This window comes from Pristis pectinata, chromosome 8 (genome assembly GCF_009764475.1).
Source record: "Pristis pectinata isolate sPriPec2 chromosome 8, sPriPec2.1.pri, whole genome shotgun sequence".
In the NCBI taxonomy this organism is placed as follows: Eukaryota; Metazoa; Chordata; class Chondrichthyes; order Rhinopristiformes; family Pristidae; genus Pristis; species Pristis pectinata.
The window spans coordinates 3,563,141-3,588,340 of record NC_067412.1 but is presented as its reverse complement, the minus strand read 5'-3'; the positions used below and the strand labels follow the sequence as shown (position 1 = coordinate 3,588,340).

The following is a 25,200-nucleotide window of genomic DNA, read 5'->3' as shown; positions in this document are numbered from 1 at the left end:
TAACTGATATAAAAATATTAATAAAGACACTTGAATTCAAAACAATAAAAAGAATTTATTCTTGCCAAGCACATACACATTAAAACTGTGTAAACCTCCAGGGAACAAGTGCCTGCCAATTTGCAGAAGGGCACTTGGCTCCATTGTAAAGCCCAGACTAGCATCAACTTCAGATCAGCAATGGAACATCAAGGGCACAACATGAATTATGGCAATTTAAAAGGTGAGAGACCCGAAACATTAATCGCTTTACCACAGTTGCTCGCTGCCCGATGCTGCTATTTCTAGCATTTCCCATTCTTAGAATTTATTTTGCAACTTGAAAACATTATCCCCAGCTGTCAATGGCCCACAGTTGCTTGTCGATCACCTGCTTGTCTCACCACAGATGCCGCCTACTTCCAGCAGTTTGGTTTTATTTCGCATTTACACCCCCAGAATTTCACTCTTCGATTACTGAATTTCAATCAATTGTGCGTATCAGCGGGCCCAGACGGCGTCTCTTCCCAGATTGACAGGTTTTCCCACAGCGGTCGAGACGACATGCTTTCTGGGGAGTTGGTACTCTTCAGCTTGTGCACTGCATTTACACAGAAGGATCGTACAAAGCTGGCTACAATGTGTTTGCACTAGGCAATCGTGGCTTGGGTTGAGTTGCTCAAGAGGGTTAAAACACGTGAGGATTGGACAAGGCAGGATCTAACCTCATTGACAGTGGCTCCCAGATAGAACAACTTGCCAAAAGAGCAACTTGCAGCACACTAGCATTGGGAATGGTAAAAGTTGCCTTGAGCCCATGAGTCGGCACTTCTTTGGGTTAGGTATATGCATGGTCTACGAGGATACCTGCCTGCTGTTGGGTGGAGCATTTCAGGTGAACCATAACACTGAAGTCACACCCTTCCCGAACCATTAAAGAGCCCGTGGCCCTATTTATTCTGGGCAACATTCCTCCCTCAACCAATAGTGCTAGAAGGGTCAACCATCAACACAAGCCGTTCATGCCACAAAATGGCAACATACATGGCACCTTAGAATCATTCATTACCTTGAGTGCAATTGGAGGCTTTGATCTGTTAAGGTGCTTTAGATTTGCAAGGGTTAAGCAGACATGGGGAGGAGATCGAGGGGCACCGAGCCGCAGCGAGAGTCAGGCAGCCCCGTGGAAGTGACTGTAAACTAGTAACACGCTGCTGCTCTCTGGCCACACCTCCTGCACTAACGGGCAAGCACCGCATCAAATGGTGTTTCCAACCAGTGGCCCCTTCAATGTTTCAGTGCAGCATGCACATTTTCCACCCCCCCCCCCTGTAAACAATAAACACAAGTACCTGCAGATAGAGAAACACTGCTGCTTTGAGATAAAGGACAATACAGCAGAGTAGTTTGTCATTGCTTATCATAAACCCAGAGCCACAAACTGGCAGAACCACATGCACTCAGCAATCAGAAATGAAACTTCATGTTCTGTAATGGCCCTATTATTAAACACAAAATATACACATAAAAGGTGCTGTCAAAGTCTGTGTGGTGCCAGTGATAACTGTACCACAAGCAGCCCGTGCGCATTAGCACAAGCCCACAGCACCATCCTCCACACATTTAAAGACACAGGAGGAAGTCCCAAGGATTCGTCAGTGACACAGAAGGGCAGTCAGTGTTCAGTGGACAGCCACCGGCCACGGGCACAGCCGAGATTCATTCCTCCATCATGGCCCAGGCCTCCTCTGCCCGCTGGTAATACTGGTTGGCCAGTCTGCCTTTCATGTTGGCCATGGCTGCCTCTGCCGCTTCTGTGAAGAGATCACCTGCAGAAAGCATTGAAGCACCGTGTCAGGCAAGTCAAACATCCACGGACAAGTGCCTGTCTCCCTGTACAATGAGATGGATTCTGACCTCATGATCTACCTTGTTGTGACCTTGCATCTTATTGCACTGCACTTTCTCTGTAGCTCTGACACTTTACTGTTATTGTTTTTACCTGTACTACATCAATGCACTCTGTACTAACCCAATGTAACTGCACTGTGTAATGAATTGACCTGTACGATCAGTTTGTGAGACAAGTTTTTCACTGTACCTCGGTACAAGTGACAATAATAAACCAATTCCAATTAAATTCACCATCCGCCCCCGGTCTGATAAGGCTAGAGGCTGCAGAAAAGATTCACAAGAACGTCACCAGAAGGTTTGAGTTATGGAGAGAGACTGGATAGGCTGGGACCATTTTCCCTGGAGTGCTGGAGGCTGAGAGGTGGCCTTATAGAGATTTATAGAACCAGGAGAGGCATAGATAAGATGGACAGTCGCAGTCTTTTCCCCAGGGTAGGGGAGTCCAAAACTAGAGGACATAGCTTTAAGGTGAGAGGGGAAAGATTTAAAGTGGGCCTGAGGGGCAACTTTTCCCACACAGAGGGTGGTGGGTGTGTGGAACGAGCTGCTGGAGGAAGTGGTAGCGGCGGGGACAATTACAACAGCTAAAAGACATTTGGACAGGTTCATGGATAGGTTTAGAGGGATGTGGGCCAAACACAGGGAGGGAAATGGGACTGGCTCGTAGGGTAAGTTGGGCGGAAGGGCCCTGTTTCCATGGTCAGTGACTAGAGTTACAGGCAAAGTACAGCAGTCCCGTTGACCATTCAGCCCATCTGTCCGTGCTGGATGGACAGAGTGGTTTATGGGGGCAGCACTAGGGAGAGCAGGAGGGGAGGAGGGAAGCAGGGAAGTGCCCCGTCCACTGTGGATCATGGGCACACCACAAATCTTTCTCCGTCGTTGAACCGTTCCCAACATCCACCAAGTGGATTTCCCTAAAGCACAGACTCCGAAGCGAGACATCGCTGTTTTCTTTGGACGGGAAAGGTTTGGAGGGAAATGGGCCAAACGCGGGGAAATGGGACTCGCTCAGGGAGGCACCTTGGCCAGCACGGACAGAATGGGCCGAAGGGCCTGCTTCCGTGCCGTGTGACTCTTTGACTCTCAGTGTGTGGGCAGCAGCCCAGCGGTGCAGTGTGCGAGGGAGGGGAGGGGACACAGAGGAACAAGACGGACAGACGTGGGTGTGGGGCACCAACCTGCTGTCTGGGGATCTGGCTCCACGCCAAACCCCCCCGTCATGTGGATCTCTGCCTCTCGAGCAAGGAGACTATACTTGGGCTCGTCCCCCGTTCCGTCGTACTCTCCTCCCTCGTCATAGTCGGTCATGTTCAGAGCGGCATTGTACCAGTGCAGAGCTTCCTTCCAGTCCTGGGTCCTGCGGTGAGACAACATTGTTACTTGGCAGGTGGATCCGCGAGATCCCAGCCCCACACAGTCCCGGGACCAGTGCAGAGTTCCACAGAGGCCATTCGAACCATCATGACTGTGCCAGCTCTTGGAGAGAGCCACCAGTATCCCACCACTATCCCTTTCTCTTCCCCTACATTCCCAGCAGCTCCTCCACGCACCCCCCCCCCCCCCCCCCAGATTCCACCCCTCACTGTATAGTTTACAGCGGCCAATTAACCCACCGACCCGCCCGGTCACAGGGAGAACGTGCAAACTCCACACCGACAGCACCAGAGGTCGATCGAACCCAGGTCTCCGGCGCTGTGAGGCAGCAGCTCTGCCTGCTGCGCCAATCTCTATAGGTGCGTCCACTTCAAGTCACATGTCCAACAGACCTTAAACTGATCTCCTCTGGTATTGGCCATTCTGCCCTAGGGATACGGTGTGGGCTGTCTCACCTCTATCAACTGAAGCCCATTTTCCGCTCTAGTCCTTTGTCCCAACTTTTACTGCTAAAGGGAACAGTTTCTCCCCCAAGTCGCTCCATTTAAACTCCCCAGGCTCCGGATGGCCTCTGCTACCTCCCCTGCTGAGGAAACAATGCCGGCTCCTCAGTGGCCAGGTGCCCATCTCCTTCCCTTCCTGTTCACCTCACCTCATTCCTCCAGCCTCCTCCCATCCCAGTACGCTCCCAAGATCCGCTGGCCCCAGCCTCAGACATCCCCACTTCCGCTTGCTTTGGGAATTCCTGCCCTTAATCTCTCCGAGACACCTCCCCCCCACCCTCCTCCCCCCAAGCCTTGGATCAACCCCTCCTGATAAGCCCTTGGACCAGGACTCCATTGATATCAATTAGGCCTTGCAACACTTCACTACGTTAAACAGGTGCTGTATAAATAGAGCAGAAAACAGTCCAGCACTGGACAGGCCATTCGGCCCACAATGTTGTGCCGATCTTGATGCCAATTTATACTAAATGTCCTCCTCCTGTGTATCATCCATATCCCTCCCTCCCCTTCGTATTCACGTGTTTGTCTACATGCAGCACACACAAAGTGCTGGAGGGACTCAGCGGGTCAGGCAGCATCTGTGGAGGGAAATAAACGGTCAATGTCTCAGGTCGAGTCCTGATGAAGGATCTTGACCCAAACATCAACCGTTTATTTCCCTCCACGGACGCTGCCTGACCTGCTGGGTTCCTCCTGCACTGCGTGTGTGTCGCTCCAGATTGCAGCGTCTGTGGAATCCCTGGTGTCTCCATCGAAGTGCAAGCTCTTGTTACCCCAGCCCATCCCAGCCGGGGCCCTGGGTCAGAAGTCTGAATCTGTTAGGTTACTGGCTGCAGACAAGCCAAGCGCGCGGAGAGTAGGAGGGGAGCGAATTTCCCCATGAACTGCCCCCACCCGTTAGAATGGAGATGAGCAGCCTGCCCCAGCCTACAAACCACCTGGTGTGGGTGGGGACAAGGGACTCGAACAGCTGCTGCTTTCATCTGGAGGCTTGGATTTGGAGCTGGGGAAATGGAGGAGGTGGTGACTGCACTTTGTCTCAAGCGGCGCCGTAAACAATGGCACACCCAGGTCTCCCTCCGTACACCGTTCCCAAGCTGTTCTCACCTCCCACTTGAGTAACACCAGGTGTCATCCTGTTTATCCAGGATTTCCGGGAGTGGATCTGTGGAGTTTCCTCAGCCCTGGTGTGGGAGACCAGGAGCACACAAACAGGAAGGTGGGGGGGAGTGGGAAAACACTCGAATCCTCGATCCTGCTGTGCCGTACACCTTCATCAGCAGACACTTCCTGCTCTGTCTGTGAACCAAGAGCCTGAACAAAGCTGTGCACCCAGGGCAGTGCCAGACAAACTGGACTGCTCCTTGCTCCTGACTCTGAGTCACAGCTCACACTTCACCACCCCACCCTTTCAGTAACTCACAAGGAGAATCCTGGTTTTCATGCCTAACCGTGCAGGCTTCACCAGCACAGCACATTCCGAGGGCCAGCACAGCACATCCCCTGCAGGTTAAGGACAGGCACTGTGCCCTGACCAATCCCAATATCTTTCCCCTGATAGGGTTAAGAGGGAACGTTGACGGAGGTTGTGCACATGATGCGGCCTGTATAGATTTTAGCAAGGTACCTGACAAGGTCCCGTGTGGCAGACTGATGGCAAAAAGCCCTCTGGATCCAAGCCAGAGAGGCAGCTTGCATCCAAACTTGGCTCAGCAACAGAAAGCCAAAGGCGACAGTTAAGATGCCTGCAATGAGATCCTGAAGCGCTCAATCATAGAGTCACACAGCACAGGCCCTTCGGCCCAACCAGTCCATGCCAACCAAGGTGCCCATCTCAGCTGGTCCCATATGCCAGCGTGTGGCCCATATCCCTCCAAGCCTTTCCTACCCATGTACCTGTCCAAGTACCTTTGAAATGTTGTTACTGTACCTGCCTAAACCACTCCCTCTGGCAGCTCATACCACATACTGACCTCCCCTTTGTGTAAACAAGTTGCCCCTCAAGTCCCTGCTAAATCTCTCCCCTCTCACCTTAAACCTGTGCCCTCCAGTTCTTGATTCCCCGACCCTGGGGAAAAAGACCAAGTGCATTTGCCCTATCTATGCCCCTCACAATTTTATACACCTCTATAGGATCCCCTCTGTCTCCTATGCTCCAAGGAATGAAGTCCTAGCTGTTTATAGGGAGAGGTTGAACAGGTTAGGACTTCATTCCTTGGAGCGCAGGAAACTAAGAGTGATCCTATAGGGGGGTATAAAATCATGAGGGGCATAAATTAGGTGAATACTCTCAGTCTTGAAGCTTCTTTGTGAATAAAGACACTCACTGGAAAACTTTGGCAGGTCAGACAGCAAGTGTGGGGAGAGAAACCAAGTTATCGTGACCCCCGTCAGCATGCTAGTCAAATTAATCCACCCTTCTGATGGCCTCCAAGCATTAACTATTAACTCTTTGTTTCCCTCCCCACAGCAGCTGTCTGACCTGCTCAGCGTTTCCAGCAACTTATGCTTCTGGTTCAGAATTCCAGCATCTGTCATTTTTTTTTTGCTTCACAATGAGCCATGATTAAAGAGCTTGCAGATGACAATCAGATTCTCAGTGAGGAAGATATTAACTGACCGGTTTGGTGGGTACAATGTAATTTACCGGGGGGGGGGGGGGGAAGGAGGGGGGGGAGGAGGGGAGTGAGGAGGGGAGGGAGGAGGGACACGCACCTGTCAGGACCGAGGCTGGCGCCGGTGTCGAAGGCTCGAGCTGCACGGATCATGGACGGGCGATCCCCCGCTTCTGCGCCCATCAGGAGGTAGTCAAAGCCAACCTTCCGATGCTGGTCGCTGTCCTGTCCGCACACACCAGAGTTACAGGCACATTAGTTGCCAAGGTATAAAAATTCAGAGGATTAGAGTCACAGAAACCTGCCCCTCTACCCACCCAGTCTGTACAGGCCATCACATATCTATTTATCACATTAATCCCACATTCCCAGCAACTCCCCCCCTAGCCCTACCACTCACCTACACACGAGGGGTACTTTATAGCAGCTAATTAACCCACCAGCCCAAAAGTTTTTAGGTTGTGGATGAAAACCAGAGCACCCGGGGGAAACCCACGCGATCACAGGGAGAGCATGCAAACCCCACACAGACAGTGCCAGAGGTGGGGATCGAACCCAGGTCTTTGGAGCTGTGAGGCAGCGGCTCTGCCAGCTGTGCCAAAGTTACATCAGAGTTACAATAAAAAAAAGGCCATTCAGCCCATCTGTTCCAGCTGGTGTACACACTCCACACAAACCAGTCACCATAACCTCCTAATCCTTTGCAGCTTCCAGCTTCTCCTTCAGTGCACCGCACTGCCCACCTCTCCCACCCTGTAACAGCGGGGGCCACATTCTGGGTAAAGAGGTCTCTCCCCAAGTTCGCAGTGGATTTATCAGCAACTATCTGACACTCAGGTAAGATATTTATTTATTAGTCACATGTACATTGAAACACACAGTGAAATGCATCTTTTTGCATTGCTAAGAATGTGCTGGGGGACAGCCCCCAAGTGTCGCCACGCTTCTGGCGCCAACATAGTATGCCCACAACCTCCTAACCCGTACGTCTTTGGAATGTGGGAGGAAACCGGAGCACCCGGAGGAAACCCACGCAGTCACGGGGAGAATGTACAAACTCCTTACAGACAGCGGCCGGAATTGAACCCGGGTTGCTGGCGCTGTAAAAGAATTACGCTAACCACTACACCACCGTGCCTGCCCCTCACAGTTGGCAACTTCAGAAGCATCTTCCCTACTTTGGTTTACGATAGGAAGGGTCGAAAAAAGTGGCTGCGACAGGGTTAGTCAGTTCTGGGAAAGAAACCATTCAGGGCAACAGTGGGATACCCAGCAGCTAATGTCTTGGATAAACATTCTTCCGTTTTGAACAAAGCAACGAGTGTCGGCCGAGGGGGAGTGTTCCCTCTCTGCACTCCAGCAGGTAACACCTTGGCATTTATCACCCTTCAGGCTCATTAACTTCTCCAACAGTCTTGGAGTCAAACAGGACAGAAACAGGCTCTTTGGCCCTTTTACACTGATCCCATTTTATTCTCCCCACATTCCCATCAACTCCTCCCAGATGCCACCATTCACCTACACGCTTGGGAAAATATACAGCGGCCAACTAACCTACCAACCCGCACGTCTTTGGGGTGCGGGAGGGAACGGGAGCACCCAAGGGAAACCCACCCGGTCACAGGGAGAACGTGCAAACCCCACATGGACAGGTGCCCCAGGTCAAGATTGAGCTTGGGATGCTGGAACTGTGAAACAGCAGCTCTGCACCACCCCAGGGAAGTCTGTAGGGGAACGAGACTCATGGAGTTTTTGGGAGCTAGCATGGATTCAAATGGGCCAAATGGACCCAAATGTTGTACAAAAGAAAATCAGAAGAATGAGAACACTGTGCTGCCCCCATGGGAAACCATCGCTTCACAAACCTTTTGCTAATGATGATCGTTGCCACAGAAGTAGGGAAGTTAAACTTCAGTTACAGGGGGAATTGGTAAGACCACATCTGGACTACTGTGTCCCTTAAGTAGGAAGACCAATATTTAGGGATATAAGATGTGTCGGAAGATGTTCAGGGAAGATTAACCAGACTAATAATGGGAATGGTTGCCTTTCGGGGAAAGACGGATGAGGCAGGCTTGTATCCACTGGAGTTTATTGGAGGTTTGACTGAAACACAAGATCCCAAGAGGTTTGGACAGGATGGATGAGGGCTGGCACGGTAGTGCAGCAGTTAGCGTAACACTTTACAGCTCCAGCGACCCAGGTTCAATTCCGGCCACTGTCTGTAAGGAGTTTGTACGTTCTCCCCGTGTCTGTGTGGGTTTCCTCCGGGTGCTCCGGTTTCCTCCCACATTCCAAAGACGTACGGGTTAGGAAGTTGTGGGCATGCTATATTGGCGCCGGAAGCGTGGCGACACTTGCGGGCTGCCCCCAGAACACTCTATGCAAAAGATGCATTTCAATGTGTGTTTCAATGTACATGTGACTAGTAAAGATATTAAAAAAACAAAGTTATCATTGTCTTCAACTTTATCACAAACTCTATTTCCCTGCTTCTGACTCCAGTGGAAGCATATCTCTTGAGTCCAGCTACCTAATACAAGCCCAATGTAACCAGGTCAGGTTACATATTCTGATAAAAATCTGAGTTAGCTTTATCTGATTTGCTTAGCATTACCAAACATATCCTCTGTTCTTGATCAACATTTGGAGTTTCATCCTCAGACAGATCAACACGATGTGTAAGATTATTTAGAGATAGTGGAACGCTCAAGAGAAATGAAACTGGATATATAATGAGAACATGGGAAGTGATACGATGTTTTTAGATAACGTTATTAAGGAGAAGTGTGAAAATGATAACTAGGATAAATTCCTGTAAGATACCAAGGCACAGAAAGAGAAGTTATTGCAGATTATTCCTTGGCCATAACCAGGTGAACGAGAAAGGCACCAAACAAATGTGACCCACCATGGTGGAGCTGGTGCTCGTGGAGGTTGGCAGGTCTTTCATGTTAATGACTGGTCGAGATTTCAAATTTGAAGCAGAGGTGGACAGTACTCAATGAGAGTCATTAAATCAGGTAACATGCTCAATACGGGAAGTTACCTAACAGCAGTTAACGGAAATAGGGTTGGAGGACCAGTGGTGTACCACAGGGATCAGTGCTGGGACCCTTGCTGCTTGTTATATAAAGCAAGCGAGGGTTTTTCTCTTTGCAGACGCCACGTGACAACTGTACAAGACGTTGGTGAGACCGCACTTTGTGAGCAGTTTTGGTCGCTGTAAAAGGACGTGACTAAGCTAGAGAGGACACAGAAAAGATTCACAAGGACGTTACCGGGACTGAAGGGCTTGAGTTATAAGGAGAGGCTGGACAGGCTGGGACTGTTTGCCCCTGGAGCGAAGGAGGTTGAGGGGAGACCTTACAAGGGTTTATAAAATTACAAGGCGCGTAGACAGGGTGTATTGTCACAGTAAACCAGAGGGCACAGGTTTAAAGTGAGAGGGGAAGATTTAAAGGAGGCCCGAGGGGCAACTTTTTCCACACAGAGGGTGGTGGGTGTATGAAACAAGCTGCCTGAAGTGATAGAATCAGGTACAATTACAACAGTTAAAAGATATCTGGACAAGTTCATAGATAGGAAGACCAGCTCAGGTCAATGCGTTGGTTGGCACGGACGAGTTGGGCTGAAGGGCCTGTTTCTGTGCGGTACAATAGTCTATGACAACTCTACTAATGGGGATGTTGTACAATGGGTTGGCATGGATGAGCTGGGCTGAAGAGCCTGTTTCTGTGCTGTACGACAGTCTATGACAACTCTACTAATGGGGATGTTGTACGATGAGTTGGCCAGACCTACCTCCACGGTGACGTCGGTCAGGATGTGGTGAGGCAGTTGCAGATAGATGAGGCCCAGGGCAACAATGGCTTCCAGTTCCCCGCAGAGTGCGGCGTGCTCGAGATGGAAGATTGCAGAGTCACGGTCCCAGTCCTCCAGTTTGTCGCAGAAGCGGCCAGCTTCGTGGTACCGAACCATGGCCAGATGCACCTACACAAGCAACACAAGCAGTTACCCTGAGTCAAGGGGAGAAATCAGGGCCGTGGAACCAGAGTGGGATCATTCCAACAACGAGCTGGGCTGCACAGCCTGCTGCTTGGAACATCAACAGAGGAAGCTCCTACAATGGGAGGAAGGAAAGTTACCAGGGGCACTGTGCCGACAGAAACTCAGTGCAGTAAACAGGATACAGCTTCTTATTAATGCCCACGTGAATGAAAGTGTTACTAAGCACTCGTCCAGATGACCCCAAGTTTACCAGGCATTTGTTAGAAGTTTCCTTCAATTAAACGAATATCAAAATGACCGCAGATACTGAAAAAAGTTCTGTCTCAAAGCAGGGATTGAACAACAACACCTTGCTCTATTCGGGAAGCCCGCACAAATAGTTGAGGACCAACGAATAGTTGAGTGCTAGGTCTGAGAAGAGTTGGTGGGATACCAAGGGTGTTCTGTCTCTGTGTAAGCACAACCTAACCCTGTAGTCCAGAGGGAAGTGTTGGAGATGACGGTGTCTTACTGCAGGGCTGGTCACACCCACCTTCACAACGTCCAGTCAGACACAGAGACAGACTGAGTGGAATCCATCACCTCTCACCTCCTCCATTACCATTGAAGTAGTCCAAATCCCACAACCAAAGCTCCTTAGTCTAGTCCTTCAGAAAGGGAAGGAGCAGGCAGCTAGATTGCAGGACTGTTCTTGGCTAGAAGACAGGCGTAGGTGTCTGAGGGGCGGCCATCTGAACAATAACTTGCATTTGGTAAATTGGTTTATTATTGTCACATGTACTGAGGTCCAGTGAAAAACTTTGTTTTGCATGCCATTCATACAGATCATTTCATCACATCAATGCATTGAGGTCGTACAAGGGAAAACAATAACAGAATGCAGAATTAAGTGTTACAGTTACAGAGAAAGTGCAGTGCAGGCAGACAATAAGGTGCACTTATAGTGCCTTTAACACCTTAAGGATTTCACAAACATGCTTCAACACCAAGCCATAGAGACATTAGAAGACAGACATAGCTTGGTTAACGAGACAGGTTTCAAGGAATTCCACCTCTTGCTGTGACAATGCAGCAACTAACAAGGCATTTGGAAGCAGCCAACATTTCACATCTGAAACCATTTGTCACACATCTGACAAATGGTCCTCGACCTGAAACATTAACTCTTAGAGTCATAGAGAAATACAGCATGGATACAGGCCCTTTGGCCCAACCAGTCCATGCCGACCACGGTGCCCACCCAGCTAGTCCCAATTTCCTGCATTCGGCCCATATCCCTCCAAGTCCTGCCCCTCCATGTACCTATCCAAGTGCTTCTTAAATGATCCTGTTGTACCTGCCTCAACCACTCCCTCTGGCAGCTCGTTCCATATATTCACCACCCTCTGTGTGAAAAAGTTGCCCCTCTTGTTTCTCTCTCCACAGATACTGCCTGTCCCAAGTGTTCCCAGCATTTCATGCTTTTATTTTAGATTTCCAGTATCATACTTTTTTGATTATCATTTTGATGAAGGAAACTTCTCACCCAATCCCAGATGTTGTACACCCAGAGAGATGAGAGGGGTCAAGAAAAGCCTGATACTTTCCCTCAATCTTCCACTAATAGCCTGAGATTAGGAAGTTTCTTAGTGAAATGTGTATTGTTCTCCTGCTAACTGTCTTTAACAATTGTTTGATTATTGATCAAGTGATGTCAACGTTCTCCCCATTACTGCACTGGGGTTTGCCAAGTCAGGGGTGGCAATATAAAAGTCAGAGTGAACTGTGGAAGCACATTGTAGAGGAGATTGGTAAATTACATTGGTAAATTGGTTTATTATTCTCACATGTACCGAGGTACAGTGAAAAACTTGTCTTGCATACCGTTCATACAGATCATTACAACAGTACATTGAGGTAGTACAAGGGAAAACAACAGAATGCAGAACAGTGTTACAGATACAGAGAAAGAGTAGGGAGGTGATGCTGCTACTGTACAGTGTACTGGTGAGACTGCACCTGGAGTACTGTGTGCAGTTCTGGTCTCCGTACTTGAGGAAAGATATACTGGCTTTGGAGGCGGCGCAGAGGAGGTTCACCAGGTTGATTCCGGAGATGAGGGGGTTAGCCTATGAGGAGAGATTGAGTCGCCTGGGACTACACTCGCTGGAATTCCGAAGAATGAGAGGGGATCTTATAGAAACATATAAAATTATGAAAGGGATCGATAAGATAGAGGCAGGAAGGTTGTTTCCACTGGTAGGTGACACTAGAACTAGGGGACATGGCCTCAAGATTTGGAGGAATAGATTTAGAACAGAGATGAGGAGAAGCTGCTTTTCCCAGAGAGCAGTGAATCTGTGGAATTCTCTGCCCGGGGAAGCAGTGGAGGCTACCTCATTAAATATATTTAAGACACAGTTAGATAGATTTTTGCACAGTGGGGGAATTAGGGTGATGGGGAAAAGGCAGGTAGATGGAGCTGAGTCCACGGCCAGATCAGCCATGATCTTATTGAACGGTGGAGCAGGCTCGACGGGCCAGATGGCCTCCTCCTGCTCCTATTCCTCATGTTCTTGTGTTCAGTGCAGGCAGACAATAAGTACAAGGTCATAACAAGGTAGATTATGAGGTCAAGATTCCATCTTATAGTTCTAGGGAACCGTTCAAAAGTCAGGATAGAAGCTGTCCTGACCTACCTTGCCCAGTATGGACTTCCCAATTTTCTTTTCCTGCTTGATGGCATTAAGTCGCTCCACCTCAACAGCCACACATGAAGGCCAGTGCGAGTGAGCTCTGGATGTGTGGTAATGGTTCCACTTGTCCTCATTATGGTGATCCTTTATGACAAAAAAGTTGTGTTACACATCAACGTGTTGGCTTCGAAGCAGGTCAGTCTGCACACCGATAACAGGCACATGGCAAAGCATTCGTCAGCAGATTTAAGGCACAAACTGCTTGCGTTACCATGTGCATTTTGTCAAAAACTACATCTGCATACAAAAACGGCGGCGTTGAAATACTTACTTTGCAATTGCTCAAGCTGGCTATGCCGTATTTACAAGTTAAGCCCACACAGTTCCAGCTAAATTCAATTCCCAGGTTAGGTTACACAGGCAGAATAAAAGGGATAACTGTTCCCATCTACTTTCTCCCTCCCTCACCAGCTGCGAGAGTGACAGTCCCACAGACATTAACATCACACACGGATGTGGACAGCCAGTGATGGAAGGTTCCTCGAGGAAGAATGATTGCCAGAGGAGGGGGAGAGACTGCTTTAAACCCTCCCCAGCGGACACACATGCAGCAACTCCCACTGCAGAGAATCACGGTGCAGTTGGGTATGTGTTCTTTGGGGTTCAGAAGAATGACAGGTGATGTAACTGAAACATAAGATACCAAGGGGCATGACAGGGTTGAGACGTTTGCACTAGTGGAAGAGTGCCACAGGAGTTGGTGCAGTTACAAGGTCAGGGGGCCGTCATTTAAAATAGAGGTGCATAGGAATTTCTTCTTGCAGGGAGCGGTGAATCTCTGGAACTCTCAACCCCAGAGGATTGTGTAGGCCAGATCACTGGGGGTATTTAAAGAGAGGGAAGATACATTTTTTTGAAAGAAAGATGGTGGAATTGAACACTCTGGGGAACAGAAGGGGCGTCGAGGTCTGGGGCAGATCAGCCATGATTATATTGAGTGGCCAGGACAGGCTCGAGGGGCCGAGTGACCTACTCCTGTTCCTATTTTCTTGCGTTCAGACCTGCGAGGGGTGCGGTGAAAACAGGGCAAGCCTTCTACACGCTCTGTACACCATGCATCATCAACAAAAGGCACAAATAAAATGCAAGGACCGAGCTCTCATGCATGATCACCAGCTGAGTCCTATGACCATGTTTGAGGATGTTTAAGGACTGGCACACACTGGGCCTTGCATTTCCCTGATCAAAGAACAATCGGAAGGAAACAAGGTTAGGAAATAAAACAGTAGTCAATTAGCATAAAGAAATACTGTGCACTGAAATGAACCCAAAAAGGTCAGAGTAGACTTTGAAGGAGAATTGCTGTGTTCTACGTACCCGTCGGATGCTGTCTTCATCGGATTCACAATACTTTCGCACATTTGAGTTTGCCTTAAAGGAATTAGGAAACAAAATGTCACAGAGAGCAGTGACAGAGGGCTCAGAGATGTACCCGAGTGGAATTAAATCCTGCACGCATGTAGCAGCCACTGACTACATGACGAATGCCGCACATCCGGTGAACGTTTGGTAAGATTGGCACTTTTTAAACGCAACTTTCAGTGATATAAAGTGACAAGCATAAGCCCTTCACACCAGTGCTGCTTCTCCCGAGTAGTCATACAATCCTACAGAACTAGAGACAAAGCAATGAGTTTCTGAAGTTTGGGACAAGTGGACCCTTTAGCCCTCCTGTCTGTTCCACAGTTCAATTGGCACCTGTTCTCGGTCTGTAACCTTTAACAACCCCATCAAACAAAAAGGTGCCGAAATCTTCAACTGAGCCCGGAGGTTCCACAGGAGAGAGCTGCAGAGTTCTATCGGGGGCTGACGCTCCTGTGATTATCTGCCTCTGCCGGCACGGACCAGCCAGATGAAATGAAGTGTTTCTGTCCCGTCTTTACCGCGCTCTCCCGTGGCTGGTGCACGATGTGAAACTGTGCAGCGGGGTCACCACAGGAGAGTGCAGTAAGGACAGTAGAGAACCTGGTCATTCAGCCTGACTGCTCCATGCCCGTTACTCTTCCCGCCCCATTTCACCTCACCCTCCAGCAGTCCCTTCTATTCCTTCCTCCCACACGTGATCATCCTGCCTCCATGCCTGCAGGCTCCACGTTCTTGCCTCTCTCTGCACCAAGATGTCCCTTCCGAACATCCCACGGGATCTCCCTTCCACTGACGGCCTCTAGTCTGGAGGGTCCCACAAGTGAGCAACCCACCAAATCCTCTCGCTGTCCTTCTGTTATGAGGAAACGTCGCTCATTACCCGGTCTGCACACTCCCCTTCCAGTTCACTCCTCCGCTCACTGGGGCATCCGCTGTCACCTCCTGATTCTGACATCTGGCAGGAGAAAGAGAAGAGACCCTTAGGAAGCAAGCTCAGTTACCGCTCTCAACACCACAGCTGGGAAGGTTGGGCATGCAGCACAGAAGGCAGTGAAATTAAATTATTTTTAAAAATGTGCAGATGCTGGGAATCTGAAATAAAAATACAAAATGCTGGAAATGCTCAGCAGATCAGGCAGCCTCAGTGAAAAGAGAAAGAGTTAACATTTCAGGTCCAAGACCCTTTGTCCGAACTGGGAAAGAGGTACAAAAAAAAAGGTAAGAAAGTTGCAGGAGGGATGGATAGGACGAAGGCAACATCTGTGATAGGGAGAGACCAGGTCAAATGGGTTAATGGGGCAGTTACAGGGTGATTGTTACATTAGATTGTGTTTGGGCCAACAACAGTGGACAAACAAGGAGAATCTCACTGCGGTTACCACAAAACCAAACAGGTCAGGCAGTACAACTGCAGGCACGAACAGTTAGTATGTCAGGCTGAAGAGGTTTTAAGCAGAGAAGAAAATGGGGGAAGGGGAGGAGAGTCCATGATAGAGGAACAATTACTCTTGTGGCAACTTGAGATTGGATTTCTCATGGATCTATCACTGCTGTACAAAGTGAAAATGGGCAAAAAGGTCTGATCGGAACCAATTATTTTGATCAATATTTACATTTCTTAATTGGTCCAGACCTAAAACAGAAAGTATCACATTTGAAGGGGATATTCCTTAATGTAATAAATCAAAATATTAATTCACATTGGGTTGTTTTCCTTTATTTATTTATTGGACCAGGCAAGGCCATTATTTATTGTCCATTCCCAACCGCACTTGATAAGATTTCTTTATCAGTCATATGTACATCGAAACACACAGTGAAATGCGTCTTTTGCGTAGAGTGTTCTGGGGGCAGCCCACAAGTGTCGTCATGCTTCCGGCGCCAACATAACATGCCCACAACTTCCTAACCCGTACATCTTTGGAATGTGGGAGGAAACTGGAGCACCCGGAGGAAACCCATGCAGACACGGGGATAACATACAAACTCCTTACAGACAGCGGCCAGAATTGAACCCGAGTCGCTGGCGCTGTAATAGTGTTACGCTAACCGCTATGGGTGCATCATCCTGGGCCACTTCAGGGTCAAGCACATTGGTGGATCTGGAGCAGTGCAGAGGCAAGACCAGGAAACCGTCCCTGGGTGACATGGCAGTGCACCAGTTAGCATCGCTGCCTCATGGCTCCAGAGACCCAGGTCAGCTCCTGACCTCTGGTGCCGTCTGTGTGAAGTCTGCACATTCTCCCTGTGACTGCGTGGGTTTCCTCTGGGTGCTCCGGTTTCCTCCCACATCCCAAAAAGACGTGTGGGGTGGTGGGTGCTATAAATTACCCCTCAGTGTGGGTAAATAGCAAACAAATCAGTGGGGAATTGACGGGCATGTGAGAGAGAGGAAGTCGTAGGCTGCAGGGAAATAAGGAATGAGATCCAGGTTTATTATCACTGACATACATCGTGAAATTTGTTGTTTTGCGGCAGTAGTACAGTGCAAGACAAAAATCACTATAAGTTACAAAAATAAATAAATAGTGCAAGAGAGTAATAATCAAGTAATGTTCACTGATGGGATTCCTCCAGTGGAGGCTGACATGGACACTAACAGTCAAATGGCTGCCTTCCCTGTCGTGATTACCAAGGACACTGGAGATGCAGATCAGCTTCACAATAATCTGGTAGTTTCATGGTCCCCATTGTTGATCCTCACTTCTTACCCCAGATCTACTTAGTTCACAGTCTTCCACGCGTGATTTGAACTCGGGGCATCAGTCTATTACCTGTTGTACTACATTCCCCATAACAGAAAGACAGAAGGCAGGAAGTGTGTGTTGTATTAATGCCACCGTGGGTTACAGAACCACCAATAGTTTCACAGGTTAAGGAACTTTTACTACAACACCACATTTATTAGAACAGCCACAATTAAAGCAGGAAGTTCTTACCCGTCTCTCACCCAATGAGCCATTGTGCTCACCGCTCAGATTATCGACTTCGTTAAACACTGTCCAACCTGAAAGAAACAACACAGCAAGAGGTGCAGATTATTGGGAGGCACCCAACCTCACGGTGGAAAGCAGACAACCTGGAGGTAACCCCCAACAATGAGAATAGACTAGGAAACATTGTGTGGAACCAGATACAATTATGTTTAAGAGGAATTTACATAGAACAGTACAGCACAGAACAGGCCCTTCGGCCCACAATGTTGTGCTAATCCCTCCTACCTACAGAATGCCCATATCCCTCCATTTTCCTCTCATTCATGTGCCCATCCAAGTCCCTTTTAAAAGCCCCCAATGAATTTGCCTCAACCACCCTATCAGGCAACGCATTCCAGGCATCCACCACTCTCTCAGTAAAAAAACCCTCACGTCTGTTCTGAACCTACGCCCTCTCACCTTAAATGCGTGCCCTCTGGTATTGGATCACTCAATAATGGGAAAAAGATATTGCTCGTCCACCCTGTCTATGCCCCTCATAATTTTACACACTTCCAACAGATCACCCCTCAGCCTCTGCCCCTCCAGAGAAAAGAGCCGAAGTTTGTCCAGCCTCTCCTGAAAGCACATGCCCTCTAATCCAGGCAGCATCCTGGTAAACCTCTTCTGCACTCTCTCTAAAGCCTCAACATCCTTCCTATAGTGAGGTGAGCAGAATTGCACGCGATACTCTAAATGCGGCCTAACCAGAGTTCTATAGAGATGCATCATAACTTCTGTACTCAATACCCCGATTAATAACTGCAAGCATTCCATAAGCCTTCTTAACCACCCTGTCTACCTGTGTAGCCACTTTCAATGAGCCATGGACTTGCACTCCAGGGTCTCTCTGCTCTTCAACACTGTTGAGGGTCTTGCCCTTAAGAGTGTACTGCCTCTTGACATTAGTCCCACCAAGGTGCAGCACCTCACATTTATCCGGGTTAAACTCCATCTGCCATTTCTCTGCCCACATCTGCAACTGATAAAATTTAGACAGGAATTTAGAATAAGCAACACACAGAAGGTCCCAGTGCAGGCAAACAGGATTAGTGTGCTGGGCAACAAGGTCAGCATGGACATGGTGGGATTCTGTGCTGTACAACTCTATGAACTGTTGCTTTCAGCAATATTTCTGACTAACGAAAGATGGCAGAAATCTCAAGCAGGGAGACTAGGGAGGGGAAGGAAGAGCAAAGAGTTAAACTAAGCTCACATACACCAACTGCATTCTAAAACTATTCCTTAAAGCAGCCACACTCTGTTTTAAAATGAGATCCATTGACTGGAGACTATGGAAAGGTGAAGGACTATTTCCAACACTGGCACAACGTAGGAACACTGTTAGTGACCTACTGCCTGTGGCACAATGTAGGAACACTGTTGGTGACCTACTGCCTGTGATGTACAGGTGGCACAGCAATTAATGCTACAGCCATATAGTAACAGCAACTCGGGTTCGATCCTGACCTCCTGCACTGTCTACGTGGAGTTTGTGTGTTCTGTGATCGCGTGGGTTTCCCCCATGTGCTCCAGTTCCCTCCCACATCCCAACGACACAATGGGAGGTCAACTGGCTGCTGTAAATTGTCCTCAGTGCAGGGGGTTGGTGGGAGAATTAGGAGAAGGGGGAAGTTGATGGGCATGTGAAAGGGAATAGCTGACAGGGAAATAAATGGGGGAGTGGGACTGATGGGATTTCTGCAAGGGCTGGCATAGAGTCGGTGGGCCATACTCCTCTTACAACATGGGAGGTGTTATATCCAGGGAGAGTGGGACATGTATAGGCCATTCAGCCCTTTCAGCGTATTCTATTTAATTAGATCAGGGATAGTCAACGTGACTTTGTGAGTGGTAGGTCACGTCTAACCAATCTTATAGTTTTTCGAGGAGGTTACCAAGAAGGTCAATGAGGGAAAGGTGGTGGACATTGTCTACATGGACTTTAGCAAGGCCTTTGACGAAGTCCTGCATGGGAAGCTGGTCCAGAAGGTTAACTCACTTGGCATTCAGGATGAAGTAGCCAATTGGATTTAACATTGGCTTAGCGGGAGAAGCCAGAGAGTGGTAGTAGATGGTTGTCTCACTGACTGGAGGCCTGTGACTGGTGGTGTGCCGCAGGGATCGGTGCTGGGTCTGTTGTTGTTTATCATTTATCGTAATGATTTAGATGATAATGTGGTAAACTGGATCAGCAAATTTGCAGATGACACCAAGGTTGTGGGTGCAGTAGACAGCGAGGAAGGCTATCGAGGCTTGCAGTGTGATCTTGACCAGCTAGGAAAATGGGCTGAGAAATGGCAGATGGAATTTAATGCAGACAAGTGTGAAGTGATGTACTTTGGGAGGACAAACCAGGGTAGGACTTACACAGAGAATGGTAGGGCACTGAGGTGTGCGGTAGAACAGAGGGACCTGGGAATACAGATCCATAGTTCCTTGAAAGTGGCGTCACAGGTAGATAGGGTCATAAAGAGAGCTTTTGGCACTTTGGCCTTCATAAATCGGGGCACTGAGTACAGGAGTTGGGATGTTATGTTGAAGTCGTACAAGACATTGGTGAGGCCAAATTTAGAGTATTGTGTGCAGTTCTGGTCACCTACCTACAGGAAAGATATCAATAAGCTTGAAAGACTGCAGAGAAAATTTATATGGATGTTGCCGGGACTTGAGGACTGAGTTATAGGGAAAAGTTGAATAAGTTAGGACTTTATTCTCTGGAGCACAGGAGAATGAGGGGAGATCTTATAGAGTTATACAAAATGATGAGGGGTATAGATAGGGTGAATGCATTGCAGGCTTTTTCTCCTCAGGTTGGGTGAGACTAGAACTAGAGGTCATAGGTTTAAGGTGAAAGGTGAAATATTTAAGGGGAATCTGAGGAGGAACTTCTTCACTCAGAGGGTGGTGCGAGTGTGGAACGAGCTGCCAGCGGAAGTGGTGGATGCTGGTTCAATGGTAACATTTAAGAGAAGTTTGGACAGGTACATGGATGGGAGGGGATTGGAGGGATATGGTCCGGGTGCAGGTAGATGGGACTAGGCAGAAGATCAGGTTGGCATGGACTAGATGGTCCGAAGGGCCTGTTTCTGTGCTGGAGTGCTCTATGACTAACCTGTATCCCAACTCCAACAGCCCCAATACCCTAGCTGGACAAAGTGTGCGACCAAGCAGACGATGAACCTACTGCAGAGACTGCCCTCTCCCCCAGTGCTGAACAAGTGCACAAGGAGCGCGGATTACCCATCGGAGACCTGCCCAGTATGTCTTCCTTCGGGCTCCACCAGGACGACGGCGAGCAGGGGAGAGAGTCAGACATGCTGTCGCTCATATTTTCATCTGCAGAGTTTTCAGACAGGCGTCTGAGCATGGGCGGTCTGGAGCCAGAGAGAGTCCTCACCCTGGTGCTGCCACAAACCTCCTCGGTGCCTCGAAGGACGGTTTTTGCCATTTTCTAATTCACGCACATGGAGTGGAGGGAAAAAAAAATACAAACCATACATGAAGAAGCTGGCAGATGCTTTGTTACCGGAGCTCCCACTGAGCTTGTACCAAGCAGCAAGGTCCACGGTCACTGCTGGTGAGCTATCTGCTTTCCCATGGTGTGTTACCCTCCTAACACGACTGGAGTCCTGCCTCAGCTGCTGAAACCCCACACACACGCCTGCCTACACTCACAGAGTCACAGAGCAATACAGCACGGATACAGGCCCTTCGGCCCAACCAGTCCATGCCGACCACAGTGCCCACCCAGCAGTCCCAATTTCCTGTGTTCGGCCCATATCCCTCCAAGCCCCGCCCAGTATATTCCACCTATCCAAGTGCTGCTTAAATGATACTGTTGTACCTGCCTCACCCACTTCCTCTGGCAGCTCGTTCCATATACTCACCACCCTCTGCGTGAAAAAGTTGCCCCTCAGGTCCCTTTTAAATCGTTCCCCTCTCACCCTAAACCTAGTTCTGGACTCCCCTACCCTGGGGAAAAGAATGTTACCATCCACTTTATCTATACCTTTCATAATTTTTTAAACACTTCTATAAGGTCGCCCCTCATTCTCATTCTCCTACGTTCCAAGGAATAAAGACCTCGCCTGGCCAACCTCTCCCTATAACTCAGGCCCTCCAGTACCGGCAACATCCTCGTAAATCTTCTCTGTGCTCTATCCAGTTTAACTCCCTTCTCTCCCAGTGCTCTGCTGACCAACCTCACATCCTTCCCCCTCCCTCAGACGTAGTGCAACTGTGACTCCGCTGCCCTCGTCACCCAACATCACAGCCCCCAAAATACCCCCTTTCCCTGAAGTTTCCTCACCCTTTTGTTAGCCTCCCTCACTGCCTGATCCAGCATCAACCCCCTCAGCCCAGAATATTCCAGCTTCCATCTCGGACATCTGGCCCCACACACTCCCTACAGCCCAACGCTTCGGAATTCCTTCCCCAAGTCTCCATCCTCGGCCACTTCCCTCCGAGATCCCTTCTTTGCTTCCCAACATCTCCTTTGCCTCGTGTCAGGCTGGGTTTCTTGGAAACCCGTGGCATCTTTTCTATCTCGGATTAGTATTTCCACCTCCAGATTTTTTTTCTGGATGCAAGGCAGCGAGTTTGAGGGGTGACAGGGCTCGTTCACTTCCATCAGGTAAAACTACCATGGGGCATCGCCAAGACACACCAGCTGATGCCCAGTTCCCAGTGTGGGCTTATTCTCCTGTCTGTGATGCTGCTGTATGTGAGATTTTCATATGACAATAAACTCGACTTTGACAGGGATACAATGATTAATCTCAGTACTCAGGTCCAATGGGGAGAAAATATTCAGTGGAGTCTGTTAGGGATTCAGGAGTTATGGAATTATGTGAATATAGCAGGAATGAATTCAAACAAGAACCAGTCTTCAGTTCTTAATGTCAATTGCAGGCAGTAGTCAGTATGAAGATAAAATGCCAGCATTGTATACAAATAGCGCTGTCTACAGAGCAGGCTGCCTGACCCACAGCAGGGGGATGGCTGCTCAAGGGATAGGGTTTGTGAAGTGAAGTGACCATGAGGTGTTTTCGCCTGCAACAGCCAACACAAGACAGTGGGGTTATGTTCATTGGCCGACATCAAACCAGGCAACACCGGTGATGTTATTTTGCACCATTGTGACCAGGTTCAAGGAAGCTTGCAGGCCAGACTGATATCGTCACGTGTAATGAATTGATCTGTATGAGCGGTGTGCAAGACAAGTTTTTCACTGTACCTCAGTACAAGTGACAGTAATAAACCAATACTAATAACACATCAAACATGGCCACAGCTAGATTTGCTTTCTCAACAGTTGGGATATCTGTGTACTCAGAGAGTCAGCCCTCAGCATTAATTTTGGGCATCTGGTTCTCTGTCCTCAGAAGCTTTTAGACCGTCCGTGTGAATTAGTTTGTCCCTGCAAAGGTGTTTGAACATTTAGACGTGTCTCCCATTGTAGATACTCAACTCAAAAGAAAGCACTGTCAGACTCAAAGTATTGAAGTAAACAATGTCGTCATAGCTACTGGAATTGTATCGAATCGCCTGCTGTTACCTTTGATCTTTAGGGTATAAAAATGTGATGTACTTGGAGTTTGGGAGACTCTACAGAGAGGGTCCCCAGGAGTATCTGAAACTGGTGATATAAAAGTCTTTATTCATCATTACACAACCATTTTCAGATCACAGTCACAACACACTCATCATTGACTGGCTGCTCCTGGGGAAAGTGCATACGTCTTTGGGGGGGGGGGGGGGTGCGGCTGTCAGAGGTGAATGTTCAGGTAATAGGGTCATACACTGAAGGAGCAATCTAACCCGACAGTCCATGCTTCAGCTGGGGGTGGGGGGGGGGTGCAATACACTACTGCGGTTATGTCAGGCACTCACCAGTAAATTCTGTGCATGTTCCAGTGCTGCCATTTCCTTCAGCGAGAGATCAAACGGAGTCAGCCCCATTTTCTTACAAATGCTGTTGCAAGCGTGAGAGTGGAAAAACAAAGCCATACCTCGCACGCCTGTGGAGGGAAGTGGAGGGTTAGTACACAGCTCGCCATCGGTTAATGTTTCAGTTGGTCTCGCGGTGTGCTGGACAGCTCTCGACCGGGTCTTCCATGGTTTACAGCAACCACAGACCCACACGCGGTTTGTGGAGTCTGCCAGGGCGATGGTGGAGCAGCCTCTGGGCCGGTGGGATATGGTGGGGGAGCACAACACGCCCCCCCGTCACTGGCTGCCAGGAGCTGGTGGATGAGGCTTGAAGGAGCTGCTGCTGGCCATATTAACCAAGCACAGACCTCTTGCATACCTCCCATTAATCTGCTCTATGGCAAGGAGAAGTGGCCCCAGTTTCTCCGATCTCCCCATCACTTCCTGGGAACCATTCTGACAAATCTCCTTTGCAGGGGCAACATCCTTCCCGAAGCGTGGAACCCCAGTATGGACTCAACCCTCCTGCCAAGGGCCCAGCAGGAACCTGTAGGGGGTTTCTGCAACACAGATTTCTATTTTCTCTTTAAAACCCACAACTTAATGTTGAAAAATTCATGGTCTACAAACCTTTCCAATAACTGAGACTCTCAAATGACTAGTTTACTCACAGATATAATTGAGCTCTAGCATAAAATACATTACCCAAGTTGCCATCTCCAAAGTCTGTGCCACTGGACGTGTGGATCTGAGGGTCCGTGTACAGGTCTCCGACTCCTTGGATGTCAACAACTATCAGCTGGTGTGCAGAGCGTTCAAAGGTGAAATGACTAAATGCCTGAAGTTATAGTGACAAGAAGAGAGAGAGAGAGAGAAAAAGAGAGGGGGAGAGAGAGAGAGAGAGAGAGAGAGAGAAAGAGAGAGAGAAAGAGAGAGAGAGAAAGAGAGAGAGAGAGAGAGAAAGAGAGAGAAAGAGAGAGAGAGAAAAAGAGAAAGAGAGAGAGAAAGAGAGAGAGAGAGAGAGAGAGAGAAAGAGAGAGAGAAAGAGAGAGAGAAAGAGAGAGAGAAAGAGAGAGAGAAAGAGAGAGAGAAAGAGAGAGAGAAAGAGAGAGAGAAAGAGAGAGAGAGAAATATCAGTTTGGATTTCAGTGCACAGTTTCCAAGATCACAAACGCTATGGCACTATTTGGCCATTGATGTCACAGGGCGAATCTACCACAGGGAACACTAAGATGCAAACACAATACACAATAACATTCTTAAACACACAATGAAACTTAACTGGGGCAGGTCAGAAGCCGGGAATCCCGTGAAATCTGCTTTCTACATGACCAGCCAGGCATGTGATGGAATATTTATCACTCGCCTGGATCGGGATGCCCCAATGCTCAAAGTGCTACTTCATTCTTGGGAAATCAGATCACATGACTGACATGTGATCCACTACGCCAGTGGACATGTGATCCACCACGCCAGTGACCCCTGGCGCCACTGTGGCTGCAGTGTGTTCCATCTACAAACCGTAAACCCTCAACTTGCACAGGGGATACATTTCAGAAATGGCTGCTAATTCAGAAAACAGCAAATAACATTTTTCCCCCATTAGTGGAGAGTCGAAAAAGAAGTAGCTAGATAATTACCCGACACCTGATAAACTTGCCTTAATCACTCAACTGTTTCACTAACTGAATCACACCAGTAACCGGCACTTCAGAGAGCAGTAGCTGCTCCTGGGCTGATACCAAGGCAGTTCTCGGGATGACATCAGGTTAACTGGCATATTTGATTA

General features: G+C 48.7%; 1 protein-coding gene across 3 annotated transcripts in view; it reads right to left on the bottom strand.

Moving 5' to 3' along the window:
* Positions 1–35: 35 nt before the first annotated feature.
* Positions 36–25,200, bottom strand: part of eef2k (eukaryotic elongation factor 2 kinase) — a 62,872-nt gene continuing 37,707 nt past the window's right edge. For all 3 annotated transcript variants that reach the window (XM_052022503.1, XM_052022502.1, XM_052022504.1), the window contains 11 exons: positions 24,117–24,249; positions 23,373–23,500; positions 20,721–20,931; positions 17,442–17,509; positions 15,383–15,457; positions 14,455–14,508; positions 13,081–13,221; positions 10,196–10,384; positions 6,492–6,616; positions 3,075–3,253; positions 36–1,808 (listed from right to left, as the gene is read on the bottom strand). In XM_052022503.1, the coding sequence (XP_051878463.1) occupies positions 1,699–1,808; positions 3,075–3,253; positions 6,492–6,616; positions 10,196–10,384; positions 13,081–13,221; positions 14,455–14,508; positions 15,383–15,457; positions 17,442–17,509; positions 20,721–20,931; positions 23,373–23,500; positions 24,117–24,249 (1,413 nt within the window). In that variant the 3' untranslated portion in view covers positions 36–1,698. The remainder of the gene's footprint in view (positions 1,809–3,074; positions 3,254–6,491; positions 6,617–10,195; positions 10,385–13,080; positions 13,222–14,454; positions 14,509–15,382; positions 15,458–17,441; positions 17,510–20,720; positions 20,932–23,372; positions 23,501–24,116; positions 24,250–25,200) is intronic.